General features: G+C 39.3%; 2 protein-coding genes and 1 long non-coding RNA gene across 3 annotated transcripts in view; 1 reads left to right on the top strand and 2 right to left on the bottom strand.

The window, feature by feature from the left end:
- Positions 1-26702, bottom strand: part of LOC134653996 (uncharacterized) — a 55758-nt gene that overhangs the window by 28942 nt on the left and 114 nt on the right. The window lies entirely within an intron of this gene.
- On the bottom strand, positions 1297-26614 carry LOC134652802 (metabotropic glutamate receptor 2-like). Its single transcript, XM_063507972.1, has 4 exons — positions 26593-26614; positions 26096-26510; positions 18877-19157; positions 1297-1499 (listed from the first exon to the last, which is right to left on the bottom strand). Exons 1-4 carry the CDS (start codon positions 26612-26614, stop codon positions 1297-1299), a joined length of 921 nt encoding a protein of 306 aa, XP_063364042.1.
- LOC134652887 (uncharacterized) lies at positions 20742-23492 on the top strand. The gene is made up of 4 exons (XM_063508081.1): positions 20742-21327; positions 21503-21598; positions 22421-22670; positions 23414-23492. The coding sequence occupies exons 1-4, from the start codon at positions 20742-20744 to the stop codon at positions 23490-23492; spliced, it is 1011 nt and encodes a 336-aa protein (XP_063364151.1).

Here is a 26702-nt window from a genome sequence, read left to right as displayed (position 1 = left end):
CCAATATGATGGGCCTACGTGTAGAGAGGGTAGTGTCGGTTGGCTTATGGCGCGGCGAATGGCGATGGGATGGCCGCGGTGTCGGTTTTTCGGCACACATCAAAGGTAGTGGGCCAGCGATGGCGGTACGCATCTACACGTGGTCCAATCCACAGTGCACGCTCGCTTGAACGCGGTCGTGTGTGGACGTTTGCGCTCAGTATCAATTTACGGCTTTTTTTATTAAAAATGACGAGTACGTGGCCTCATTATGGAAGTAATGAAAGAATAGGAAATTTACGCAGACAGTACATTTACAATTTAAATAAATAAACATAACAATACATACTAATAGTTAAATAAATGAATATTAGATACATATGTAACTATACATAGTAAGTACCTACACTGCACAATTTGCACAGCTATGTTGGTAAGCTAGTAACAAAATTATAATATGATTTAAAATAATTAAAGCAAATTGTATAGTAACATGAAATTAAAAAAGATATTTAATTAAATTCTTTAAAAAAAATTAACATTCATTTTTTTTTCGGGAAGTATGTATCATCCAAAAACTCCTGCAGCTTCTACGCCATTTTTTTTTAATTACTTAAAGAAAATATTGGTACGTGGCGTATAGATAAATTGCTGCAACGGCTAATGCTTCCACGTCCATCTTGGAAACCGGATAGATCACAACTGAATGTCGCCATCGTGTAGTTGCGTTCCAACCATCGCATGGCCAACTCATTGGCCCAGCGCTGGCCCATCGTGTAGAGGAGCCATTAAGGTCATCAATGTGTCTAATTCCGTCATAGGGGCTATCGTTTAGCCCCTATGACGGAATTAGACACATCCATTAGCGTTTTTCTCGAACAACGTACAAAATTGATAAATTCATCGACAAAGCAGCGATTGCTATATTAGTTTCAGCAATCAAAAGCAAATTGTTTTATTTTCCTACGATTGAAAATCAAAGAAATATACGCTTGTGGTCGTCATAAGGGCCTATTTCGTAATATGCTATACGCTACGTACTATGACGGAATTAGCCACATTGACCTTACATCAAATTTGTCGTTAGAGTGAATAAATAAAAACCGTTAGCAGATAGAACTAACGTTTATTCTACACTGTATCTCGTCGTGAAGCTACGTTGCTTTCTATCTATCTCCCTAATCTCCCCTGCTTGGCATTCGAAAGTGTTTCGAATCTAGTTTTTTTTATGTCTCTCTATAACGATATTATGTATTCCATCGCAACCTTACTCAATGAACTCTTCGTTCATGGTACTGCAGTCAACTGTACTGTACGCTAGTGTTCTACGGGCAGTACGTGTCGGTGGTGCAGCAGCGTGATGACGACGTCCACCTCCCCCTCCCGCCCCCCGGCGGGCGGCGCCGAGCGCGTGACGCGCGCGCACACGCCGGCCGCCGCGCACCAGCTCCCCGCGCCCGCTCCCGCACCCACCTCCGCCTCTGCGCACCCTGCTGTCTGCACGCTCTTGTCACGGAACTCTGGGAATCAATTCGATTTTTTCAAGCAAACTGATGGTTCCTCTACACGATGGCCCAACCTATTGGTCCAATATGTTGGGCCAACGTGTAGAGGGGGTAGTGGTGTCGGTTGGCTTATGGCGCGCGGGATGGCGATGGGTTGGCCGCGGTGTCGGTTTTTCGGCCGCACATCAAAGGGCTCCTCTACACGATGGGCCAGCGCCGGCCACTCCAAGGGACGCAGCCATGCGGTAGAATGAGATAGCAATATCACTTGCTCCCTCTAACGCATAAATGCGTCCTTTGGAGTGGCCGGCGATGGCCCATCGTGTAGAGGAGCCAAAAGGGATTGGGCCAGCGATGCGTGCGTCCACCCACAGTGCGTGCTCGAACGCGTTCGAGTGCGGACGTTTGTGTTCAGTATCAATTTTCGTTTTTTTTTTTTAATTAAAATGACGAGTACGTGGCCTCGTTATGGAAGTAATGAAGGAATAGGAAATTTACGCAGACAGTACCTACATTTACAATTTAAATAAACTAGTAGTTCGCCCCGAACTGAGAACTCGCGGTTAAAGATCGCGTGGATTTATTGCAAGGTCTGTGGAGCCCTTAACTGATTGATTTAAGCAAAGAGTAGTATGTATCATGGACCTAGAATATTACGGACGGACTGTCACCTAAGACAAACTGTGACACTGCAATGGCGGACAGTTTGAATGTGTGCGTGTAGACGAGTGTTACCATGTAACACAAATTCTCCCCTAATGGTGAAACAATTATTTTTAATATCGTCCTTGTTTTCAAATAAAAAAATTAGGACAGTTTTACGTTAGACAATAAAAAAGGTGTGTACGTATCTGATTTTATAGGTCTTGAAAATGCGCAATATTGCACAATTACTTTGTGCAAACATTATTTTCAATACCTAATGAATAATGATAGTTAGCATCGTAATGAAATCAGTTCGTCATGTTTTTTTAATTTATACATTTAACTTGAAACATATATGGTTTTCAACAAAAGAAATATAATACATAACAAACAAACGTTAACTATCAAACATGCATGTAATCGTCTAATCTCCTTAGTATCGGGAAATTACCATACCAACCTAGTTTGAAATGCACAATCAATAATTTAACCATTTACCTAAATGATCTCTTAATACATAATGATTTAATAAGAAGGGTATCAATTACCCTACTTTCGGGAAATTACCCTATTCATGTTCCTGGGCACACTCCTGTTTTGCAGTTTGATAATTTATAAACAACAAATTATCGTGATTTTACGTACTAATTGATAAACTTAAGTATGAAAAGTTATTCCGTGACTTTTTTTCTTTCGATCGGTACAATTCTAGCAGGATTTAACTACGCATGCCGCGATATTTTATATTTTTCTTCGACATGTTTACTTCAATGACGTTTCGATTCGTCTGACGGCAAACTGGTGGATGTGGGCTGTCAATGTGTGTGTGTCACGCGTAAATACTATGAAACTGGTGGATGTTGGAATCACAGTTGTGTTGTAAGCGAAACTCTGTCCGTAATATTATAGGTTCATGGTATGTATAATATAGTTGGCCAAGCAGATCTTGTCAGTAGAAAAAATGTAGGCGCGAAGGGATATGGTCTCATAGAAAATTTGAGTTTCGCGCCTTTTTCTACTGACAAGATTTGCTTTTTTGCATCAATTTTGAAGCGCCATTTACAAGTTTAGCGTTAAGTAATATAGATGGCGCTATTTTTTCGAATAAAGGGCTTCGTATACGGCTGTCCCTCCCCTGGATTTAAGTCACCATCATAGAGATTAAAATAAACTGTATCTGTGCTAAGCCGAAATATTTCCTGTCAAATGTCAAATACATATATTATGTTTATTCTATTTTATTTTTATCTTGCTAATTATTTCAAAATGGTTAATTTAAAAACGATATTATAAAAGTGTAAGTCGAGCACTTTCATTTGATACTAAACTCGACCATGTTTTTTGCAAAAAAATGACCAGAATAGCAAGACCTCTCACAAACAGCTTTTTGGCCTTCTAAGCTCTTCTAGCTCAATAACCTCTTGATCGGGCCTGCTCATAATTTAATGACTAAAATATAATGCCCTCGACTACACGTTTACCCAATTTCATTTAAATTAGAACAAATTTACTTAAGTTATTGAGTATCAAACTATCTTCTGACAGTTCAGCTTAAAACATCGAAATGCCGAGACGTGCCGCTAGCCAGCCGCGTGTTCCAAGTCGAATGTAAGAACTTCGCTTCGCTTCGCTCGCTCGTTCGATAAATATAACAATACCTACATACTTATAGTTAAAGTGGCTGACGCAGAATCTTCTTACCTTAAACACATCAAAAACTAAGTTTCTTTGCTTCCACGAAACTTCTGCTTCATCCCCAAGATCTCTAAGTAACCTTAAAATCCATAGCCCTAACTGTTCTACCCCTATCACTTCAGTCCAACAATGCAATTGTGTCACCATGACAAGAGCCAGTTCAATCAAGTACCTCGGAATTCAAATTGATGATAAGCTTACCTTCAGGGAGCATATGATTGCTGTCTCAGGAAGAGTTAGAAAATTGATTTACACAATGAAAATGCTCCGTGAGTCCGCTGCTTAAAACAGTTTATTTGGCCCTTGGTCAGTCAATAGTAAACTATTGTATTCTTGCCTGGGGAGGTATAACATCAACTAACCTTATAAACAGTGTTGCCAGATCGTACCTTTTAGTACGGTTTTACGTACTATTTTTTGACTTTGCGTACCTTTTTTGTACGCAGCGTATATCGTACTAAAACCGTACCTTTTGATGTACAATTGTTTATCAACTTTTTTTTTCGTTATATTGGTTCAGGATGGTTTGTTCAGGGCAAAATATCTAATCTGACAACAATAGCCACCATAAAAAAGTACCATGTACTATATAAAATACACGTTTCTTTAGTTGCAGTCGGCAGTTGTGTCTTTCTTACCTGTGCTTTGCTAATAGTAATAGTAATATCGTTTATTGCAAACCATGATACAATAGAATAGATGTTACAATGGAAAAAGATGACATGGCACCCTGATAGGTTATTGGCAATTATCCATAAAACTACATTAAATAATTTATGTGTAATATTATTCATATTGCTTTGTGATTGCTTCTAATGCAGTTGCTCGAGGAATAATAAAAAAGCTAAAAGAAGTTAAAAAAATGATAAAGAATTTGTTCTCGGGCTGTCAGGTACCTAAATCCTACTTTTATTATTAAAAAGGGAAGTTACATAATTATTGTTACTTATCTGCCAACTTGTTTATCTTACCAATCTTATTCAAATGCATTTCTTTTTAATTTATATACTTATGTACATTTGCATATCCAGTAGAAAGTTACTTATACTTGGTCAAGCAGATCTTGTCAGTAGAAAAAGGCGGCAAATTTGAAAAATGTAGGCGCGGATGGATATCGTCTCATAGAAAATTTGAATTGCGCGCCTTTTTTTACTGACAAGATTTGCTTGACCAGCTATAGTCATCTGAGTGTATTTCGTTTTATTTGGCATTATTATCCAGATTACAAAACTCAGGTAGTCAAAATTCAGCCAGCCATTTATAGCCGGTCAAACAACTTAGTCAGTATAAAATGGCGCGAAATTTAAGTTTTCTATTGGATCATAACCCTTCGCACCATTTTTTTTAGATTTGCCGCTTTTTTCAACGGACGGACGGCTTGACAAATTTTATTTGTCATGTACCTATATCAATGCAAACAAAACTGGTTAACTATGACGTGTACACTACACTTATAGTTGGTCAAACCAATTTGTCAGTCAGTAACAATCAGGAAAACTATACTCATCCACCCACCATACCCCCCATAGCCACATAGAAATATTGTTTCTGTAAGAAAATTATACTAAAGTTAAGGAACGCTTCCCACGTATCCCCGACCTCCAGCAACACACCGACGGCAAGACATTAAAGATTATCTTCAGCGTCGATAGAAGGAATGCAGACGCACCTAATGGGATAAACAAACGCACCCTTTGATACAAGTACAGGCGCATGTAATGCATCACCTATTTTATGGCGGTTGTCAATTAATGCCGCTCCCACGGGATCGACTCTTCATTATCTTAATGGCAGCGACAGCATAAACGCTCCAGAAACTTCTCATGGCCTACGTGACTCCAGACAACGCATCCCCACGGTTTCGGGATGAATATAAGCGGCCATCTCGACCAGCGGAAGACAGTTCTGATCGAGTTCTCATCGAGTCCTCATCTAGTTCGCATCCAGCGACCAGGCTACACGTGAGCTCCGAATCGCTCGGTGTACCGGTACACCCTCGCGCTTCTAAACTATATTGAATTAAACTCGTAATTGTAAAATCAAATAAAGTAAATACCTCCTCATCGGTGTTTTATAAGAAGACCTCCGTTCTCTCAAGACACTTAACTGGTGACAGCGACGGGCGAGTCTCCCAGCGAGCAGCGGCTACACATCGTCGGCGCGAACTGGAAGGTTTCAACCTGAAGAGATTCGACCACTGCCTTATGAAGACCACAGTACTCATCGCACTGGCGGCTACCCTGTGAGTTTTCCTACATTTTCCTAATTATTTTGTACGCATTTCCACCATTTTTTTTTCTCTTTAAAAAAAAAAGAGACAGTTCTATTCTGTGATAGGATTTAATTAATTTAATATCAAAATGGCTCTGAATCATACTACGATCGAAAAATATTTGCCCAAATATGAAGGTGATAGACAAACTTTAGATTTCTTTTTAAATCAAGTTACTATGTTAGCTAGAGCAGCAGACGCTGACGCAAGGGCCCTGTTTCCAATTATATTAAAAAGCAAGTTACGCGGGGAAGCAATTAAAGCAATTGCTCACATGCCAAACAACACGGTAGAAGAAATTGTAAATTCCTTAAGGTCTAAATTTGGTGACACTAGAAGTATAGAACAAATTATTTCTGAAATCACTCGCATTAAACGGTTCCCTAACGAAAGTGCTCTAGGATTTGCTGATAAAATAAAAGAACTTTTGTACGCAGCGAAAAATAAAGCGGATTCACCGCAAGCAACAGCCATTTTGGAGAACGTTTGCATCGACCAATTATGTAAACACTTGGATATCGCGACTGATCGATTAATCCGTTCCGCGCAACACACCACTTTTGATGACGCGTATAATCAATTAAAACACGAGTTAGAAGTCCACCCCGAGTACTTCCAGAGAAAACAAGAAAAATCATTTAAATCTAATCCAAGATTTAACTATAATAATAAAAACTATAATCAACATACTATACTAAAACCGAATTTCAATCAAAACCGCGTAAATCAACACCAATCTAACCAATTCGCACAAATATCTTATCCTAATCTGCAGTTAAATAACAACAACAATCAAATGCATTGGGCCAACCAACCGCGACCAACTCCGGAACAATGGCGACAAACATACCCGCCAAAACACCAACCTCAAAGATTAACTGACCATTTAGATAGTGATATTTCAATGAGAACCGCGACTAGTAGGCGACCTGTAAATCGTCCGCCAAGACCGCGACCGGTAGAAGTTTTTAATACACAAATAAATACCAATGAACATAATGGTAATTACGAACATAATTATGACCCCAACACGTATGATGGCGATGATTTTTTTCAAGAAACAGGACCACAAAACGAATTGACGTAAAATTAAATTATTTAGATAAAGATCATCTCCCATATATCACTATAGATGAATGGGGAGGAAAAATCTTAATAGATTCTGGTAGTAATAGGTGCCTTATTGGATCATCAATATTGAAGTCTAATAGGAATTTTAATAATAAAGTTATCGATAAAGAGTTTACAATTACGACTGCTCATAGTAAAACAAAACATCGAGGAGCTATTAATTTAAAATTATACCCGTTAGGCGAAGACATAGAACATGAATTTTTGATCTATGACTTTGACCCCAAATATGCGGGAATGATAGGATGGGACCTGATTTTAAAGCTTAACGCAATAATTCATCCAAAAAAGTGTGAACTTATCATGCCAAACAAAATAATTCCAATTAGCATAGACTATCCGGAGAAAATCTCAAAAATCGATCCGCTCTCGGATAATCTAATTACATGTGTATCTAACAAACCGGACGGCGAATACTTTATCCCTGAAATCGGGACAAACACCGTCCTCATTAATTGTGCATTAGTGTCAGTGATAGATGGCAAATATAGATTAGGTGTCACAAACCTAAGTCCTAGGCCCCAAAAATTCAAAAATAATTTTGATAATTTCTTACAACCAATACCGAATGGATTAAAATCTGTATCGGAAGTATTAGACAATGTTAAAATAAACAAAACGGAAGCTAGTAAATTAACGATTCGAACGGATCACATGAATATGGAAGAAAAAGCTAAAATTACCAAGTTAGTACACGAATTTAAAGACGTGTTTCATACGGGTCAAGAGCCACTTACCTTTACCCATACAGTTAAACATAAATTACGTTTGACAGATGATACACCCATTTATGTGCGCAATTACAGGAAACCACCAAAACAACAAGAGGAAATAGACAAACAAGTTTACGAGTTACTTAAAAATGGCATTATTCGTGAGTCTAATTCCCCTTGGAGTTGTCCTGTTCACATTGTACCTAAAAAACCTGACGCATCCGGTAAGGTTAAATGGCGCATGGTCATAGACTATAGGCAATTAAATGCAAAGACAATCGAAGATAAATATCCTCTGCCAAATATAGAGGAAATATTGGATAAATTAGGTAGAGCTCAGTACTTCACTACGCTAGACCTCGCGAGTGGGTACCATCAGATAGAAATGCACGAGGAAGATATCGAAAAAACTGCGTTTTCAACTAATCACGGACATTGGGAATTTTTACGCATGCCTTTTGGTTTAAAAAACGCTCCGGCTACATTTCAACGATTAATGGATTTAATATTACGCGACCTCTTATATAATACATGCCTCGTATATCTAGACGATATAATCATTTACTCAACTTCGTTGGACGAGCACATACAAAAATTACGAAAAGTATTTGAACGCTTGCGACAACATAATTTAAAAATACAACCAGATAAATCTGAGTTTCTTCAAAAACATGTAGAGTACTTAGGACACGAGTTAACACCTAACGGTCTAACACCTAACCAACGCAAAGTACAAGACATAGTTAATTTCCCAGTACCAAAAACCGAAAAAGAAATACGATCCTTTTTGGGATTGACAGGCTATTATAGGAGATTCATTAATAACTATGCTCAAATAACAAAACCATTGACTAAATGCTTAAAAAAACGCGCCAAGATTATAATAGATGATGAGTTTTTAAAGTCAGTACAGAAGCTAAAAGAATTAATTACCAACGAACCTATTTTAAAGTATCCAGATTTTGATCAACAATTTATTGTTACCACAGACGCTAGTGACATAGCGTTAGGAGCGGTTTTGTCTCAGAAAGAAGATAATGTCGAAAAACCAATCGCTTATGCATCTAGAACTTTATCTGATACAGAATCTAAATATTCTACAACTGAAAAAGAGCTACTTGCGATAGTTTGGGCTTGCAAACACTTTAGACCGTACTTATATGGTCGTAAGTTCATCATTTACACCGATCATAAACCTTTAACTTGGTTAATGTCTTTAAAAGACCCCAATTCTAGGTTAACTAGGTGGAGACTTCGACTAGCTGAATTCGACTTCGAAATAAAATACAAACAAGGCTCTATTAACTCGAACGCAGATGCTTTGTCACGGGTAAAAATTAATTTTAACGATAATGAATCAATATTAGCTCAGAACGGTAGCGACATGGATGAACAAATTAACTACAATGATAACCGCGAAGAAATCCAAACACAGCACTCACAAGATGACAACATACACCAGGGAATTCCTATTATGAATGATGTCATAAATAAAAAGCCACATCAAATTTATTTTAAACTACACAATAAATTAGATAATATAAACGTGCGAAAGGAAGACGGTAACGAAATCATAGAAGTTAGCCTGTATACATCTAAACGACCAGGAGAAGCACTCAGGAAACTTGCACGCGAGTATTTAAAACCAGGTATTCACTATTACGCTTTCTTTTACGTAGATGAATTATATCAAGAAATGGTAAAGATCCTCACTAAAGAACATAATCCTCAAATTCGTATAACTCGTTGTACTGAAATAGTGGAAACCGTAGTTGAAAAGGAAAAGCAAATCGATATCATAAAAAGTTATCACGAAGGAAAAACGAATCATCGCGGTATTACCGAAACTTTAATGCATATTAGTAGGAAATATTGGTGGAAAAATATTATGTCCGATATCCGCGAATATATTAATAACTGCTCTATTTGTAAGGCAGGCAAATACGAACGGCATCCAATGCGTCCACCAATGTTATTGCCACCAATAGCTTTGCGACCACTTAATCATATTTTTTGCGATGTTGTTGATATTGAAGGCAAGCTTTACTTATCTATAGTAGACGGATTCTCTCGTTTCGCAGTAGTTAAAAGATTAAAAGATAAAAATAGCTCAACAGTTATGTCAAAACTTCTTTCTTACTTTGCACACTATGGTGTCCCTGCAGAAATAACGACTGACGCAGGAAAAGAATTCGCACTACTTAAGGAATTAGTTAATTTATATCACATTAAGATTAATTTCACTACGCCTTATAATCCAGCATCACACGGAATCGTCGAAAGATTCCACTCAACTTTGAGAGAACATTGTCGATTGCTTAGTGAACAATATAAAAATAAACTACCGCACGATGACAAAATGAAACTCGCATTAATAGCATACAACAGCTCGATACAATCAGACACAAAATTAACTCCACATGAAATCTTATTTGGACATATTGAAACGGAACCTTTGTTTAACTTTCTCCATGATTCACAGTTGTTAAATACTCTATTGGAAAAACATAGAGAACATTTAAAAACGGTTTACGATTATATATACAAAATAAAACGGGATGCTCAAATAAAAAGAACAGACGAATATAATAAGAATACCGAATTACCAGCCCCAATAGTCGAAACTCACGAAAAACTCCCAACCACTAATAAACAAGCTAACGTATTTTGTACTCGCCGAAAAACCTACATTCGCGACACAAAAGCCCCAAAAATATATTTGGATAGTCGAGGTAAACGACGAGCAGCAAATAAATTGAGGCCTGTTGTTGTTACAGGTTCCTCCAAGTCCAGGGTAGTCAACCCTACCAAATCAAGAAGTTAGAAAATCCCAATGGCATATACCTCGAAAAAATAGGACCAATTGCAGAAATAGAAGGCTACAGATATCTAACCAAAAGATGTAATCTAACCGAAATCCTTAACATCCTTAACAAATTAATGTCTAATAGAGTTCAAACTGATAATTACCACATTAACAGTCTTTATACCCATTTATTAGGAAGATTAAAAGGATTAATGAACCAAAACGTTGGTCGATCCAAACGCGGCCTTATTGATGGTCTTGGAACAATTGTTAAATTTATAGCTGGAAACCCTGATGCGAATGATTTAAAAGAAATTAATAACAATATTCAAACCCTTACAAATAACCAAGAAACATTACTTAACAACTTAAACGAAACTATTAACAAAGTTGACTTAAGGCTTAAAAGCATTACAAAACGTTTAAACACTATGTACGAAGTAAGTTTTACTAATAAGGCAAATATTGATATTTTAACTACTTTTATATTAATGGAAGATATAATTAATATCTTAGAGTTAGGCATAACATTAGCTAAGCCAGGAATACCTTGTAAAGACATTTTTGAGGAGGCAAACAATGTAGAAGTCGATCGTATTATGGTTTACACTGTTAGTAATGTCATACACTTTGTTGCAAAAATAGCGGAAATTAAAGCCAAAAGTGGTAATGCATACAACCTCATCCCTTTCCCGACTCATGATGGTCTAATCCTCGAAATCCAAAAACCTTCAATCCTCATTAAAAACTCATGGTACGCCTACCCAAGTGCTGAACAATGCAAAGCTAAGAAAACCATGATGGTCTGCAAACACGTTTGGTGGAAGGACTCCAATAAAACACCTGACTGCATCCATCAAGCTCTGCTTCTCAAAAACAATCACACGTGCCTTACGACGAAACTAGAAGAAGAGGAAGCTATCACAACAATAAACGACGGCAATTTCCTGTTATACTCAAGAGGACCACAACGAGTAACCATCAATTGCAATGAAACGTTTTACGAAGTCATCCAAGGGCCATATAAACTACACCTTAATCCCGGCTGTGAACTACAGATGGCGAACCTATATACTAAAGTGATCTCGAAAACCAACAATCTATTCAAAGAAGAAGTCCAGCAGATACAGATGCACTTAGAACAAAAAACAGATAAGATCCAATATACGGATGAAGATTTACAAATACACCTGAAGCCATTAGAATCAACAATCAAATCAAACATACATCAACATATTTGGATACCCAGCGTGTGGAGCATAATCATATTTATGTGCCTCATCGGGTGCGCCATATACCTCAAGTGCACCCAACGCCGTAGCAGCATCGAGAACACGGGCGTAACAAGCTACACCCTTAGTTCTCTCTTAAGGGGGGAGGAGTTAAGGAACGCTTCCCACGTATCCCCGACCTCCAGCAACACACCGACGGCAAGACATTAAAGATTATCTTCAGCGTCGATAGAAGGAATGCAGACGCACCTAATGGGATAAACAAACGCACCCTTTGATACAAGTACAGGCGCATGTAATGCATCACCTATTTTATGGCGGTTGTCAATTAATGCCGCTCCCACGGGATCGACTCTTCATTATCTTAATGGCAGCGACAGCATAAACGCTCCAGAAACTTCTCATGGCCTACGTGACTCCAGACAACGCATCCCCACGGTTTCGGGATGAATATAAGCGGCCATCTCGACCAGCGGAAGACAGTTCTGATCGAGTTCTCATCGAGTCCTCATCTAGTTCGCATCCAGCGACCAGGCTACACGTGAGCTCCGAATCGCTCGGTGTACCGGTACACCCTCGCGCTTCTAAACTATATTGAATTAAACTCGTAATTGTAAAATCAAATAAAGTAAATACCTCCTCATCGGTGTTTTATAAGAAGACCTCCGTTCTCTCAAGACACTTAACTCTAATAAAAAAACCGTACCTTTTTTATCAAAATCGTACCTTTTTTGACGTACGACTGTACATAAGCTGGAAGCGCTCTGGCAACACTGCTTATAAAACTTGAACGAGCGCAAAGAGCTGTTTTAAAAGTAGCCTTGGGTAAGCCAATTAGATATTCCACACTTAGTTTATACCATGACGCTCAGGTACTCAGTGTTCGTAAGCTATATATAATAAGGGTTGCATTACATGTACATAAAACAGTCTTAAACCTCCTTGAATATAAGTCATTACTTACAAACCGTATATTCAAAATACCTGTCACTTCCGTCAAGACTACATTTTCACACCGCTATGCAATTTTCTTGTACTCCCGTATTTACAACCGATTAATCAGGCTTTATAAATTTCAGGAACACTCAATAATTGAAGCAAAAAAGCTACTATTAAAGTGCATGATGCACCTATCCTATTCAGAGACACACACACACACACACACACACACACACACACACACACACACACACACGCACACACACACACACACACGCACACACACACACACACACACACACACAACATACATTTTATTATAGCCTAATATTAATATTTACTTTGTCAAGTTAAGAGTCAACAACTTACTTTATTTTGCTTTGTCTTTATTTATCTTACTAAACTCAATAACCACCGTCTAGCATTATAATTTAGACTTAGGTACCTATTGCAATCTCTAATAATACTTTCTGTAATAACTTAATTTAAAATTGTTACTCGTTTTACTAGCATTATTGTATTTAGGTATATTATTTTTCTCCCCTCCACGGGACAGGCATTGCCTAGTGTGGAGGTCAGTAAAAAGTGTAAAAACTGTATCCATGTGAATATTTTTCGGAAATAAACGATTTTTTATTTATTTTTTATTTTTAAATAAATGAATATTAGATACATATCTAACTATATATAGTAAGTACCCACAATGCAAAATTTGCACAGCTATAGCTGGTCAACCAAATCTTATCAGTAGAAAAAGGCGCGAAATTCAAATTTTCTATGGGACGATATCCCTTCGCGCCTACATTTTTCAAATTTGCCGCCTTTTTCTACTGTCAAGATCTGGTTGACCAAGTATATGTTGGTAAGCTAGTAGCAAAATTAAATAAAAATTATAATATGCTCTAAAATAATTTAAAAGCAAATTATTTATTAAATAACATGAAATTAAAAAAGATATTTAATTAATTTAATTCTTTAAAAAAATCAAATATTCATTTATTTTCGGGAATTAGGTATCATCAAAAAACTCTTGCAGCTTCTACGACATTTTTTTAAATTAGGTAGGTACTTGCTGATAATAATGGTACGTGGCTAACGTGGCGTAGATAAATTGCTGCAACGGCTAATGCTTCCACGTCCATCTTGGAAACCGGTTAGATCACAACTGAATGTCGCCATCGTGTAGACTGTAGATGCGTTCCAACCACCACAAGGTCATCTCGCTGGCGCAGCGCTGGGCCATCGTGTAGAGGAGCCATGAAATATTTAAGTACATTTCATACACATGATACCTATGAAAGAAAAAGTGAACAAGAAGACTTCCAATGCCCATCAGGACTGGGATTTGGAATCGAACCAACGTCTTTGGCATTCTGATATGTATTGACTGGTGACGCTGTACCTGCATGCTTCAGTAATAAACCAGTCATTGGTCCGAACGGTTCTTTTACTAGATTACTAGATACCTCACATTCGCGACAGAAATAGGACGGTACTGGTCGAAATGTCTCGAGTACCGTACACTACACAATATAATTTGAGAAACCAGGCCGCAGCCGTTTTTTACCATAATTCTATAGTAATTATGTATAAAGTTTTATTCCAGCAAGTATAGAGTTTAGAGACTCTTCTTTTTCCGAACACACTCTATTAAGTAAAGAAACATAGGTACTAGATGTACGACATGCTACATGGTGACTGACATTAGTGACATTATTTCATTGACACAATATTCATTCTTATATTATTATAAGAAAATTATGTAAGTACCGTAAAACGGGGTGAGTAGGTTTCGCGGGGAGAGGTGGGTTATGAAAGGGGAGAGAAGGTTTGAGAGGGGGGTGAGAAGGGATTTTAAGGCTAATGTTACAAAAATAATGTATTCCAATTTAAAATGGAGCTATAGTAATACGCATACCTAATAAAAAAAAAGCGGCCAAGTGCGAGTCGGACTCGCCCATGAAGGGTTCCGTATTTAGGCGATTTATGACGTATAAAAAAAAACTACTTACTAGATCTCGTTCAAACCAATTTTCGGTGGAAGTTTACATGGTAATGTACATCATATATTTTTTTTAGTTTTATCATTCTCTTATTTTAGAAGTTACAGGCGGGGGGGACACACATTTTACCACTTTGGAAGTGTCTCTCGCGCAAACTATTCAGTTTAGAAAAAAATGATATTAGAAACCTCAATATCATTTTTGAAGACCTATCCATAGATACCCCACACGTATGGGTTTGATGAAAAAAAAATTTTTGAGTTTCAATTCGAAGTATGGGGAACCCCAAAAATTTATTGTTTTTTTTCTATTTTTGTGTGAAAATCTTAATGCGGTTCACAGAATACATCTACTTACCAAGTTTCAACAGTATAGTTCTTATAGTTTCGGAGAAAAGTGGCTGTGACATACGGACGGACAGACAGACGGACAGACGGACAGACAGACAGACAGACATGACGAATCTATAAGGGTTCCGTTTTTTGCCATTTGGCTACGGAACCCTAAAAACGATCCAACAATCTTCCAAAATCACCTTTGTATGAAAACCCCTCTCACCCCAAATGGCCCAAATACGAGGCACTACGGGGTGAGGTGGGTTTTCCTCTTTATCGTCAAAGTTATGAAATGGAACTACTGGTCTAAGAGCTAGCCACGTAAATAGGTATGCAATTTATAGAGCAACGAAATCCCTCTAGTTAGTATGCCATACTATCATTATTAATTAATCCGGGCGCCTGGCAGCTGTCTAGTGGTGGGTGTGGGAGTGGATGGGCAACAAAGTGGTTGTAAAATCAATTGAAGGTGTGCAATTTATAGAGCTCTGTGTTTGGTGTGATATAATAGCTAATTATGTATTTAATTCAAATATAACAATGCCAGGCGTTTTATTTGGGGCTAGCTCTCCGGCTATACCCAAAATAAAATAAAAACTAAAATACAAACGTCCGGAACACTTATTATATACACCATTCAGTTCAGTTCAGTTTCATTCAGTTTTCATATGTAAAAATAAAATGTTATCGAGGTTTGAATTTCAGTTTTGACCCTACTGACCATTCTACAAGAACATTCTACAAGAACAATGGCAAGACTTACGGAACATTTTTAACAACAGCTTTCTTTCGGAAATTACAGAAATGGAGATTGAATGGCATTTCAATGCCCCGTCGTGGCCCAGCGCAGGTGGCCTCTGGGAGAGGGCAGTGCGAAGTCTTAAACATCACTTAAAGAGAGTAATAGGAGAACAGAAACTTACGTACGAAGAATATTCTACGATTTTAGCGCAACTGGAGGCTTGTTTGAATTCAAGGCCGTTATGCCCACTAACTGAAGATATCGAGGACCTTGACTTTCTCACTCCAGCACACTTCCTAACAGGCCGAGCAGGTCTCACGGTAATAGAAACAGAAGAGGACGCTAGAACGAGATGGCACCTAACACAAAAAATAGTTAAAGATATTTGGAAAAAATGGAAATTCGAATATTTAAGTCAACTGTCCGCCAGACCGAAGTGGAACACACCTCAGAAGAATCTTGAAATAGATGACATGGTAGTAATACACGACGACAACCTACCCGCAGGAAAGTGGGCCCTCGGAAGGGTCGTAAACACTCACGCCGGACCAGACGGGTATGTTCGAGTTGTTACTCTGAAAACAAAGAATGGACTCCGAAAGCGCCCAGTAATAAAACTATCACTCTTACCAATACCAAAGGACACCGAACAGCAAGATAAACAAGAATCCAAGCCTAAACAACAAACGAACAAACAGAAACCTAACAAGAAGCTCGGATGTGCAACCACAATATTTATGACATTAATGTACCTCATGTCATTGTTAACATTGGGAAGCTGCGTTCAAGTAACTCACGTAAATAAAACTCAAAGTCTATACTTCGATAACATTGGAAACATGCTACTCGTGAAAGAGGAATGGAAGCTAGTAGCGTACCAGGACCTCAACCCATATTGGGAAGGAATCACGGCCTATAAAAAGTATAACACTCAACTAGAAAACATTTGTAAACAAGTCAAAACATTAACACACTGTGGTATCGTTATATTGCAACTACGTCACTCTTATGACGAATTACAACACTACAACCGCATTTTATCGAGTCAACAGTTGAAACCGGTGCTGACGATAATGTTTTGACATACGCCTCATGTATCAGCGTATTATGTCGGCCAGTGCATTTGTGGCAAGTTTTTGTTGAGTTGCATTTATTGCCGTGGTGTGTAAAAAGACAGTTAATACATAGTGCCAATTTTTTAACTGTCTGATACCGTTTTTCTATAGGTAGTTGTAAAAATTGCCGACAATTGTAGATTCCATGTTGATTGTTACACATGGGACATTGGATGCCTGACACGTGCAATGTTTTACCTATTGTTGAAGCTCCGTAACTTTTATTGACCCCGTTGTTTGTGTAAGTAGAGTTAGGATACTGCCGGTTATTATGTTGTGTTTGAAATGTTCTTCGTTGGTTCGTATCGTAAATACTAGATGTGGCTGATTTTCCATATGTTTTAGGATTGACAGAGTCTTGTTTTCGGCGAGATGTTTCAAGCTCGTAAGGTGTCGATATTTCACGATGCGCCACTGACCAAATCTTCTTATTTATTTCTTTTTTCAAACTGTTAAATGTTTCCTCATGAGCGTTAAATGACGTTTCGTATTCGATGTTTGTTTCCGTGCCCTCACTCTCTAACTCCCAATGAAGTGTATCTATCGCTGTCCAACGAGCTTGTAAGGACTTGAGCGCGTCTTCTAGCTCCCATTTATCTGTTAGTGTATCGACCTCTATACTTCTTACTGTTCTTACAAAAGCCTTCATGTTAGCTAACTGTTTCCGATACATTTCGTCATGTTTACTAGATGTTCCCGAATTTGTTTTAAACTGATGGTTGCCTAAATAAGCATCTTGCGTAGGCTCTCGTACTGCTTCACGCTCTTTAGGGATGGCACCTCCCTGAGTTTGATCCCTTTTATCGTCGTTATCTTCTACGGCCCAAGAAGGTGCTCCCGCCGTTAAGTGTCGCACTACCTGAGACGAAGGTTCTGGCGCTAGCGCCTGATAACCCGCGCTTAAAACAGAATTAAGCACCGAATAAGTCTGTTTTGCACTTTCATAAGTACGGTTCGCATAGTAGGGATGAGACTGACTCTCGATCATTGCTATCTGTTCATGATTAAATTCAAATTCTCGCCACAAGCTACTCAATTGTTCTAACCGTTTCTTAAAATATTCGGGCTTCGTCTTTGTCTCTGCACTATCTTTCTTAAAGTTAGTAAGCATAGACTCAATGGTGCGCTGAATTTCCTCTTGACGGATCACGCTCGCCATCTTGATGTTTTGTTTGTTAGTAAAATAGGAAAGATCTTACTTGAGAATCTTCTATGTATGTCGTTACTGAACACTCCTGCCTCGGCTCGCTGCTGTTGTTGTTGGCTACGCCTTTCCTTCAGTCACCGCTCACCCACAAAATGTTCACCAGTTCAATCACTTCACTCACTACTTTAAATTAATTTTATAGCGCGCGAAGTCCACGTTCGAAGGACCAATGTGCGGGTTGCGGGTTGGCGGTGATGTTAAAACGTCCGGAGAGTAGTAGCAAAAGGTGTTTATTGTATTACAATGTTCAATGTTAGAGTTCAAAATGTTAAATAAGTTAAGTCTAAAATGTATAATGTTAGTAAAAATAGTGAATGTTAATTTCGAATGCACCCGGTCGCGATGGTCCCGAAAAGTACACTAAAAGTAGTTTTACTGTAAATTATTGAGTAATGCATCTTTTGCTGACTAGACGCACGCGCCGCACGAGGCTTGAAACGTGTTAAGGTGCATTGCACCGAACACCCCATTTTTCGGTACCTATGTATTACTAATTCCAACAAATGTTTTATATTAAATACCTATAATAGACATGTGCGGTACAGATAAAAAGTTACCTTGTTTAAAAGGGACCAAATGTGATTGCGAGACTGGCGCAGGGCGGTACTTCCCGATATGGCATCTTATGGAGGTGTTCGTAAGGAAGTGCGCGCGCGTGTTGCGTTGCGGGCGACACAGACAGAGCCAGGCGCGCGGGCCGAGCGACAGGGCCACGCAGGCGCCCGCGCAGAGGGACGCGCATGCGCACAGCGCCACAGCGCGCGCCTCCAGCGCCACGAACAGCGCCGACATCGCCAGCCACGCCACGCCCGTCGTGTATGTTGCCGCGCCGATGAACCTGCGTCATATCCGAAGGTTACACTACTGTCGTCTTGCTGGACTTACGGTCGGTTGCACCAAACCGATTGTTACCGCTACATAAAATCGTTCGCAAAATTTTAGTGTAGGTATTTATGGCAAGATTTATTACGTAAGACGATTTAGGGGGGGGGGCGGCATAGCGGCAACAGAAATACATCATCTGTGAAAATTTCAACTGTCTAGCTATCACGGTTCGTGAGATACAGCCTGGTGACAGACGGACGGACGGACGGACGGACGGACGGATGGACGGACGGACGGACGGACAGCGGAGTCTTAGTAATAGGGTCCCGTTTTTACCCTTTGGGTACGGAACCCTAAAAACAGAATAAAATAAAGATTTAAGTGGGGCTCCCATATGTACTATATGCCCAAGTCAACATATTAACAGTAACTATACGTTACTGCCTGCGACATAAATATGCGACGCACGTAATTGTATAAATAGCATGTAAGCAATAATAGCCTATAAAAATATGTGTTATGTTTAGATTTACTCTCTCTATACTTGGATACCGAGAATACAACACAACTTCGGTAATGTTTGGTTTTACTTAAACTCCATTTCGACCCTCCGACTACCAAGTCATCTCATGGCGACCCATACCAGAAGAGAACCAGGAAAGTGAAGAATACCACGGCGCACCGCATACGAGAATGAAGATAGAAGTCAAGGCAAGAAGATCACCCTAATGAAGATTCAAGTTGAAGAACCTATTTTTCAAGAAATAAACTTCCTGCACATTTTCAAGAAAGAACCTTCCTATTAACAGAACCGTCCCACGCATTTTGAAAACGAAAGAGAAGAAAGAAAAAGATGACCAAGAAACAAAACTCAAATTAAGAAAAGACGAAGAAGGAAGAAAGAAGAGCGTTGTCCAGGGTTATCCCGGCTCGCAATTCAAGAGGTGTCCAGGGTTATCCCGGCCCACATCAAGAGGTGTCCAGGGTTATCCCGGCCCATGCTCGAGGGAGTCCAGGGTTAGCCCGGCCCGTCATCGTCGTCGGAGCAGAGGCAGCCACATGCAGCGTCAGCGAGTGCCACATGGAGGTGCCAGCTCGCCAGCAGCGTCACGCGACCGCCCGCCCGTGCCAGCGCGGAATGCAGCGTCGACATAACCTACTTACGGGAGTACATTGCCCGCTACTAATGTAAGTTAGATATAATTTTATTATTATGTTTTATTATTTCGTCACGATATTTAGCGAATGATAGGTATCCTAATTTTAGCCATTGTATGTAATTAATTGTAGCCGCGAATTTATTATGCTAGCCGAATTACAGTCCATACGCGACAGATTAAATAAATTAAGAGAAGATATTGTAAAGTTAGGTCCAGAGAGGCGACGGAAAGAAATAGGTAGGAAGAAACTAGACGAATCAAACGAATTATATAATCGCGCGGCGGATATTGTGTCTCAGTTGCAGGAGCAAAAGGCAAACTTTGTGCCTTCGGAATTAGAGTTAGCTAATACGCATATAAACGATATTGCCGACACTTACAGTAGGATAAAGATAGCGTTAAATTATTTTGATACAGAATCTCAAACAGAGGAAAAAATGGCTAAGCCCAGTTTTGATGTCAAGACGGCCATCGCCTTGTTGCCCGTCATGACGGGGCAGGAGGATACCACTAAGCAGTTGATAGACGGCATTATAATGTACAGTTCCATTATTAATAGCGAAACTCAACAGGTTTTAATAGAGTTCGTCCTGAAAACAAGACTCTCATCTAGCGCTAAGCTCAGATTAAAGACGTCATATACTAGCGTAGAATTACTTATCGCGGATATGCGTACATTCTTACTACCTAAAAAATCGTCCGAATCGATTCAGGCTCAACTGTACAGAGCTAGGCAAGGTAGGAGAACTATAGAGGCATTTGGAGCCGAGATCGAGGATCTTTTTGTCAATCTGACCATATCCCAGGCCGACGGTAACGACAGCGGGTACGATGTACTTCGTCCACTGAACGAGAAATCAGCCATTAAGCGTTTTGCAGACGGTTTAGCAGATCCCAAGTTAAGTACCATAATATCATCTAGGCAATTTACGTCACTGCCCGAAGCGATCAGGACGGCCATCGACGAGCACAGCTCATCACCACAGCAGGAGCAGGTCCTACATTACGGGCGCAACCATTATCGTAATAATTACGGGAACCGGAACGCCCACTCCGCACGTTATAATAGGGGTCAACCTTTTAACATGCAAAGAAATACATTCGGGACACGATATTATTCTAGCAATAACCGTAGCGTAGGTATTTCGCAACACGTCCCGACAAATAGAGTTAAACGACCTGACAATTTCGCTGACAGTGCAGCTACAGTTCGCCGACCTGCGCGCGCGCCTGCTCGCCCGAATACGCGTGCGCAGCACATACAACCGTCACACGATGATGAAAAACCTATCAGGCAGTTTTTTCGTGACTAATATGAATAGCGCAATATTTAGTTATAATAAAGATAATTATAGCACAGTAACATGTAGTGTAGGTAATGGATATAAGTTAAAGCTCCTGGCCGACAGCGGAGCAGCCCTGTGTGCTATTAGATACGAATATTTACAAAACAAACCCGATCTTTTTAAACAAATACAAGGATATAGCATTACCATTAATGGAGTATGTGGAGATTTAACTTCAGAGGGATATATATATTTAGAATTAGACTTTAACGGTTTCATTTGCGAAGAAAAGTTTCATGTTTTTAAGAATTTGCAATGCTCAGCCCAAGCAATTTTAGGAGAAGAATTTTTCAAACGTTATGATGCAGACATAAGTTATAAACGCAATGCATTAATTTTAGAGGACCGAGGTCAGTCCGTATCGATACCTATGCAAGTACATTCAAAGAATACGTATGTCCATAATATACCTCCGCGATGCGAAGTTATGACTCACATTACGTCACAACTAGACGATGATTGCGTAGTACTAGCCGAGGAAATGCAAGAAGGCGTTTTTGTAGCAGGTGTTATTTCAAGACCAGACAAAGGTCAGATACCCGTACGGATATTGAATACGACTGATAAGCCAGTTACTTTAGATTTATCAAAGTTAAAAGTAAACAGATTATGTAATTTTGATATTTGCAATTTTGACTCAAGGAAAATTAGCGTCAATAGAGTAAAAACCTTATTAGATCTTTTAAATTTACACACTTATTTAAACACAGAGGAACAGTTAAGTATAGAACAAATTTGCGCAAAATACGCAGATGTTTTCCATCTGCCAGGCGACAAGCTTACTACAACAAACTTGCTGGAGCACAAAATTAACTTAAAAGAAAATGCCAGCCCAGTATACGTAAAGCCTTACAGGATACCACACGCCTTACGCAAAGAACTCCAAACTCAGATCCAAGATATGCTAGACAACGACATAATTGAAGAGACTACTTCCGAGTGGTCCAGTCCAGTTTTGCTTGTTCCCAAAAAGAGTGATAAGTTAGGAGAAAAGAAATGGAGATTGGTTGTCGACTATAGGCAACTAAATAATAAAATACAGGATGATAAATTCCCATTGCCCAACATAACAGAAATATTAGATTCCCTAGCAGGTAGCATATATTTTTCAAAGCTCGATCTTTCCCAAGGTTATTACCAACTAGCTTTAGACAAGGAATCCCGGAAATACACCGCGTTTACGACCGATAAAATGTATTCAATGAAGAGATGTCCCATGGGGGCCATGGGGCTCCGAACAAGCGGTAGTGTTTTCTCAAGGCTTATGACCATAGCCATGTCCGGATTAAATTACAAACAATGTTTTATATACTTAGACGATTGTATTGTCATAGGAAAATCCATGACGTCACATAACCATAACCTTACTCAAGTTTTAGAACGTTTGAGGAGCGCGAATCTTAAACTAAATCCATTAAAATGCGAATTTTTACGTAAAGAGATAATGTATTTAGGGCACAAAATAACTTCAAAAGGAGTAGAGCCCGACCCAGCGAAAGTAGATGCATTAACCAAATACCCAAGACCAACGAATACAGACGAGGTCAAAAGATTCGTAGCATTTGCCAATTACTATAGACGGTTTATTCCAAATTTCGCGAACATAGCTTATCCCTTAAATCAACTTTCCAAGAAAAACGCAGTTTTTAATTGGTCTACAGAGTGTGAAGCAGCATTTTTAAAATTAAAAAATATTCTTACTAGTCCACAAGTCTTAGATTATCCAGATTTTCCGGAAAATAACACATTTACGTTACATACAGATGCATCAAAAATAGGATTAGGGGCAGTATTATCGAATGCCAGCGGGAAGGTAGTCGCGTACGCAAGTCGAAATCTTAAGCCAGCCGAAACGCGATACCCAATCATAGATTTGGAACTACTTGCCATAGTTTGGTCGACAAGACATTTTAGACCCTATCTCTTCGGGAAAAAGTTTAAAATTGTCACCGACCATAAACCATTGATTTATCTTTTTGGAATGACTGATCCTTCGAGTAGATTAACCAAGTTTAGGTTGTATTTAGAAGAATTTAATTTTGATATCGAGTACATTCCGGGGCGAAACAATGCAGCTGCAGACGCATTGAGTCGCTTACCGATGAATAGTGATGATTTAAAAAATATTAGAGCAAACGTTGTATCAGTCATGACCAGAGCCCAATCACGGAAACAGCGCGCGCAACAAACTTGCGATCAAGGTGACTTAGCGACAGATGTACCCGCAAACGATAGGCTTGATCAACCTAGAGTTGTGGAAATCATCAAAGCACCAAAAAATTGTATTGAACTCATATTAAGTTCCAATTATAAGTTAAGTAAGACATGTCAAAATAAAATAATGAGTAGTAAAGGAAATTTTGAGTACGTACCAAGCAAATCATGCATATATCTAACATCCCGATCGTTATCTACCGTAGCCGTGTTAGCGAGGGAATTAGAAGAATTTTGCAAGAAGCAATGCATAAATGAAGTTATAATAATAAAAGATAAACGAAATGCGCAAGAAATAAATGAATTTTTAGCTAGCTACAAATGTGATATTCCTAGGATCCTTGTAACAAAAGGTGTTACGAAAGTATACGATAAAGAGGAAATAAGAGTTATTTTGAACGATTTCCATCTATTACCCACGAGTGGCCACGCGGGGGTTAATAGAATGTTAAACAATATAAGACGTCATTACTTCTGGCCAAGAATGAGCCACGATGTATACGAATACGTAAAGAAATGTGCACATTGTCAACATAACAAACACACTAATAAATACACTAAGGAACCAATGATGATAACTACAACACCAAGTTCATCCTTTGAAAGAGTTTCTTTAGATATTCTAGGACCTTTAGAAGTAGATAATTATAACTATAAGTACGTATTAACAATTCAGTGTGAACTGACTAAGTTCGTCGAAGCATACCCTTTAGAGAGGAAAGACACAGAGTCTGTAAGCAAAGCATTTGTAAATAATTTTATTTTAAGATATGGCGTACCAAGCGACATCATAACGGATCAAGGTACCGAATTTATGTCCAGTGTATTTAGCGATATTTGTAGATTATTAGGTATAAATAAGCTACACTCGACTGCTTACCACCACGAAACTATAGGAGCACTCGAGAACACGCACAAGAACCTAGGAGCTTACCTTAGGATACAATGTAGTAATAACCGCACAGACTGGAGTACCTGGTTAAGCTATTGGTGTTTTTCGTATAATACCACCGTACATACCGAGACGCAATATACGCCATTCGAATTAGTTTTCGGCAAACACTGTCGTTTACCGAATAATTTAATTTCTTCTGTCGACCCTCTCTATAATTATGATAGTTATACTAAAGAATTTAAGTACAGGTTACAAAGAGCTCAGTCAGAAGCTAGAAATAATTTAATGTGTAGTAAAGTAAATAGAAAATTAATGTATGATAAGAAAATGAATTCTGTACAATATAAACCAGGAGACTTAATACTTTTAAAAAATCAAGTAGGCGATAAATTAGACTCCATTTATAACGGACCTTACAAGGTCATAGAAGATATCTCACCGAACGTTAAGATATTAAAAAATAATCAGGTTTATATAACTCATAAAAATAACACTAAGATGTATTTTGAAACTAAGTAATAACTAGTTTTTTATTATATTCAATTATAATTAGAAAAAAAATGAAAATGCAACTGCGTGTGTCACATTTTTTTTTCTCCTTTGTGGGGGTGAAGAGTAACTTTCCAGGGAGGTGTACTATATGCCCAAGTCAACATATTAACAGTAACTATACGTTACTGCCTGCGACATAAATATGCGACGCACGTAATTGTATAAATAGCATGTAAGCAATAATAGCCTATAAAAATATGTGTTATGTTTAGATTTACTCTCTCTATACTTGGATACCGAGAATACAACACAACTTCGGTAATGTTTGGTTTTACTTAAACTCCATTTCGACCCTCCGACTACCAAGTCATCTCACATACAACAAACGTGATTTTTGACCGAAGGTAAGCAACGTCGGGCGGGGTCAGTACTTGGATGGGTGACCGTTTTTTTGCTTGTTTTGCTCTATTTTTTGTTGATGGTGCGGAACCCTCCGTGCGCGAGTCCGACTCGCACTTGGCCGGTTTTTTGTTTGTTTGTTTTGCTCTATTTTTTGTTGATGGTGCGGAACCCTCCGTGCGCGAGTCCGACTCGCACTTGGCCGGTTTCTATTTATTTCTATGAAATTATGACGTTTAATAACACTGACCCACACTCTATGCTATCAAACAAGGTAATTAATGGACTGATATACAGAGAAAAGAATACTTGATATGTAAACGAAGCCACTTGTAGGAGTTAATATCTTGAATGATTCGTTAATAGTTATTTACAATACAAGTACGAAAAGTAGGAAACTTATTCACACGTGTACAAAATTATAGGATAATTTAAGTTGATATACCTGGTTTCATTGAAGTTATGCGGTAACCGGCGAGTTCGAATCGCGGCAACCGCGCAGCAAGCCAGAAGCAGCAGCGCCGGCGCCAGCGGCAGCAGCTGAGCCGTCGCGCGCTCGCCGCCGCACGCGAGCACGGCGCGCGCGCGCCCCGGGTGCAGCAGGCGCGGCGTCGGCGGCCAGCGCGCCGCCGCCCACGCCGCCGCCACCACGCCCGGGGCTACCAGCACCGTCCATCCGGCCACTTGCGCGCGCGAGGACAGTAGCGGCACGGACTGGCCGCGCTCGGCGCCCGCGACCAGACGCGCGATGCGCACGGTGCGCGCGAGCACAGCCGCGTACACGCCGCCCAGTGCCGGAGCCGCTAGCCTCGCCAGCGCGCACGGGAGCGCCGCGGGCCGCGCAACTGCTGCCAGCGCGGCTTTATATATAAATAATTAAACGCATGAAAATTAGATTATTAATGTTTTTAGCGGCTAGGCACTGCCGATAACCATCACCACCTTCCTCGACCGCGCCTTCCATCTTGAAAACCTATTTGGTCCGACCACCATCAGCTACAGGGCCAAGAGCCATTGAATAAATAAATAAATATCAGGGGACATCTGATCAT

Source organism: Cydia amplana, chromosome 1 (assembly GCF_948474715.1).
Source record: "Cydia amplana chromosome 1, ilCydAmpl1.1, whole genome shotgun sequence".
Taxonomy (NCBI): Eukaryota; Metazoa; Arthropoda; class Insecta; order Lepidoptera; family Tortricidae; genus Cydia; species Cydia amplana.
Note: the sequence above shows the minus strand (reverse complement) of the source record. Positions and strands in the feature narration are given on the sequence as shown.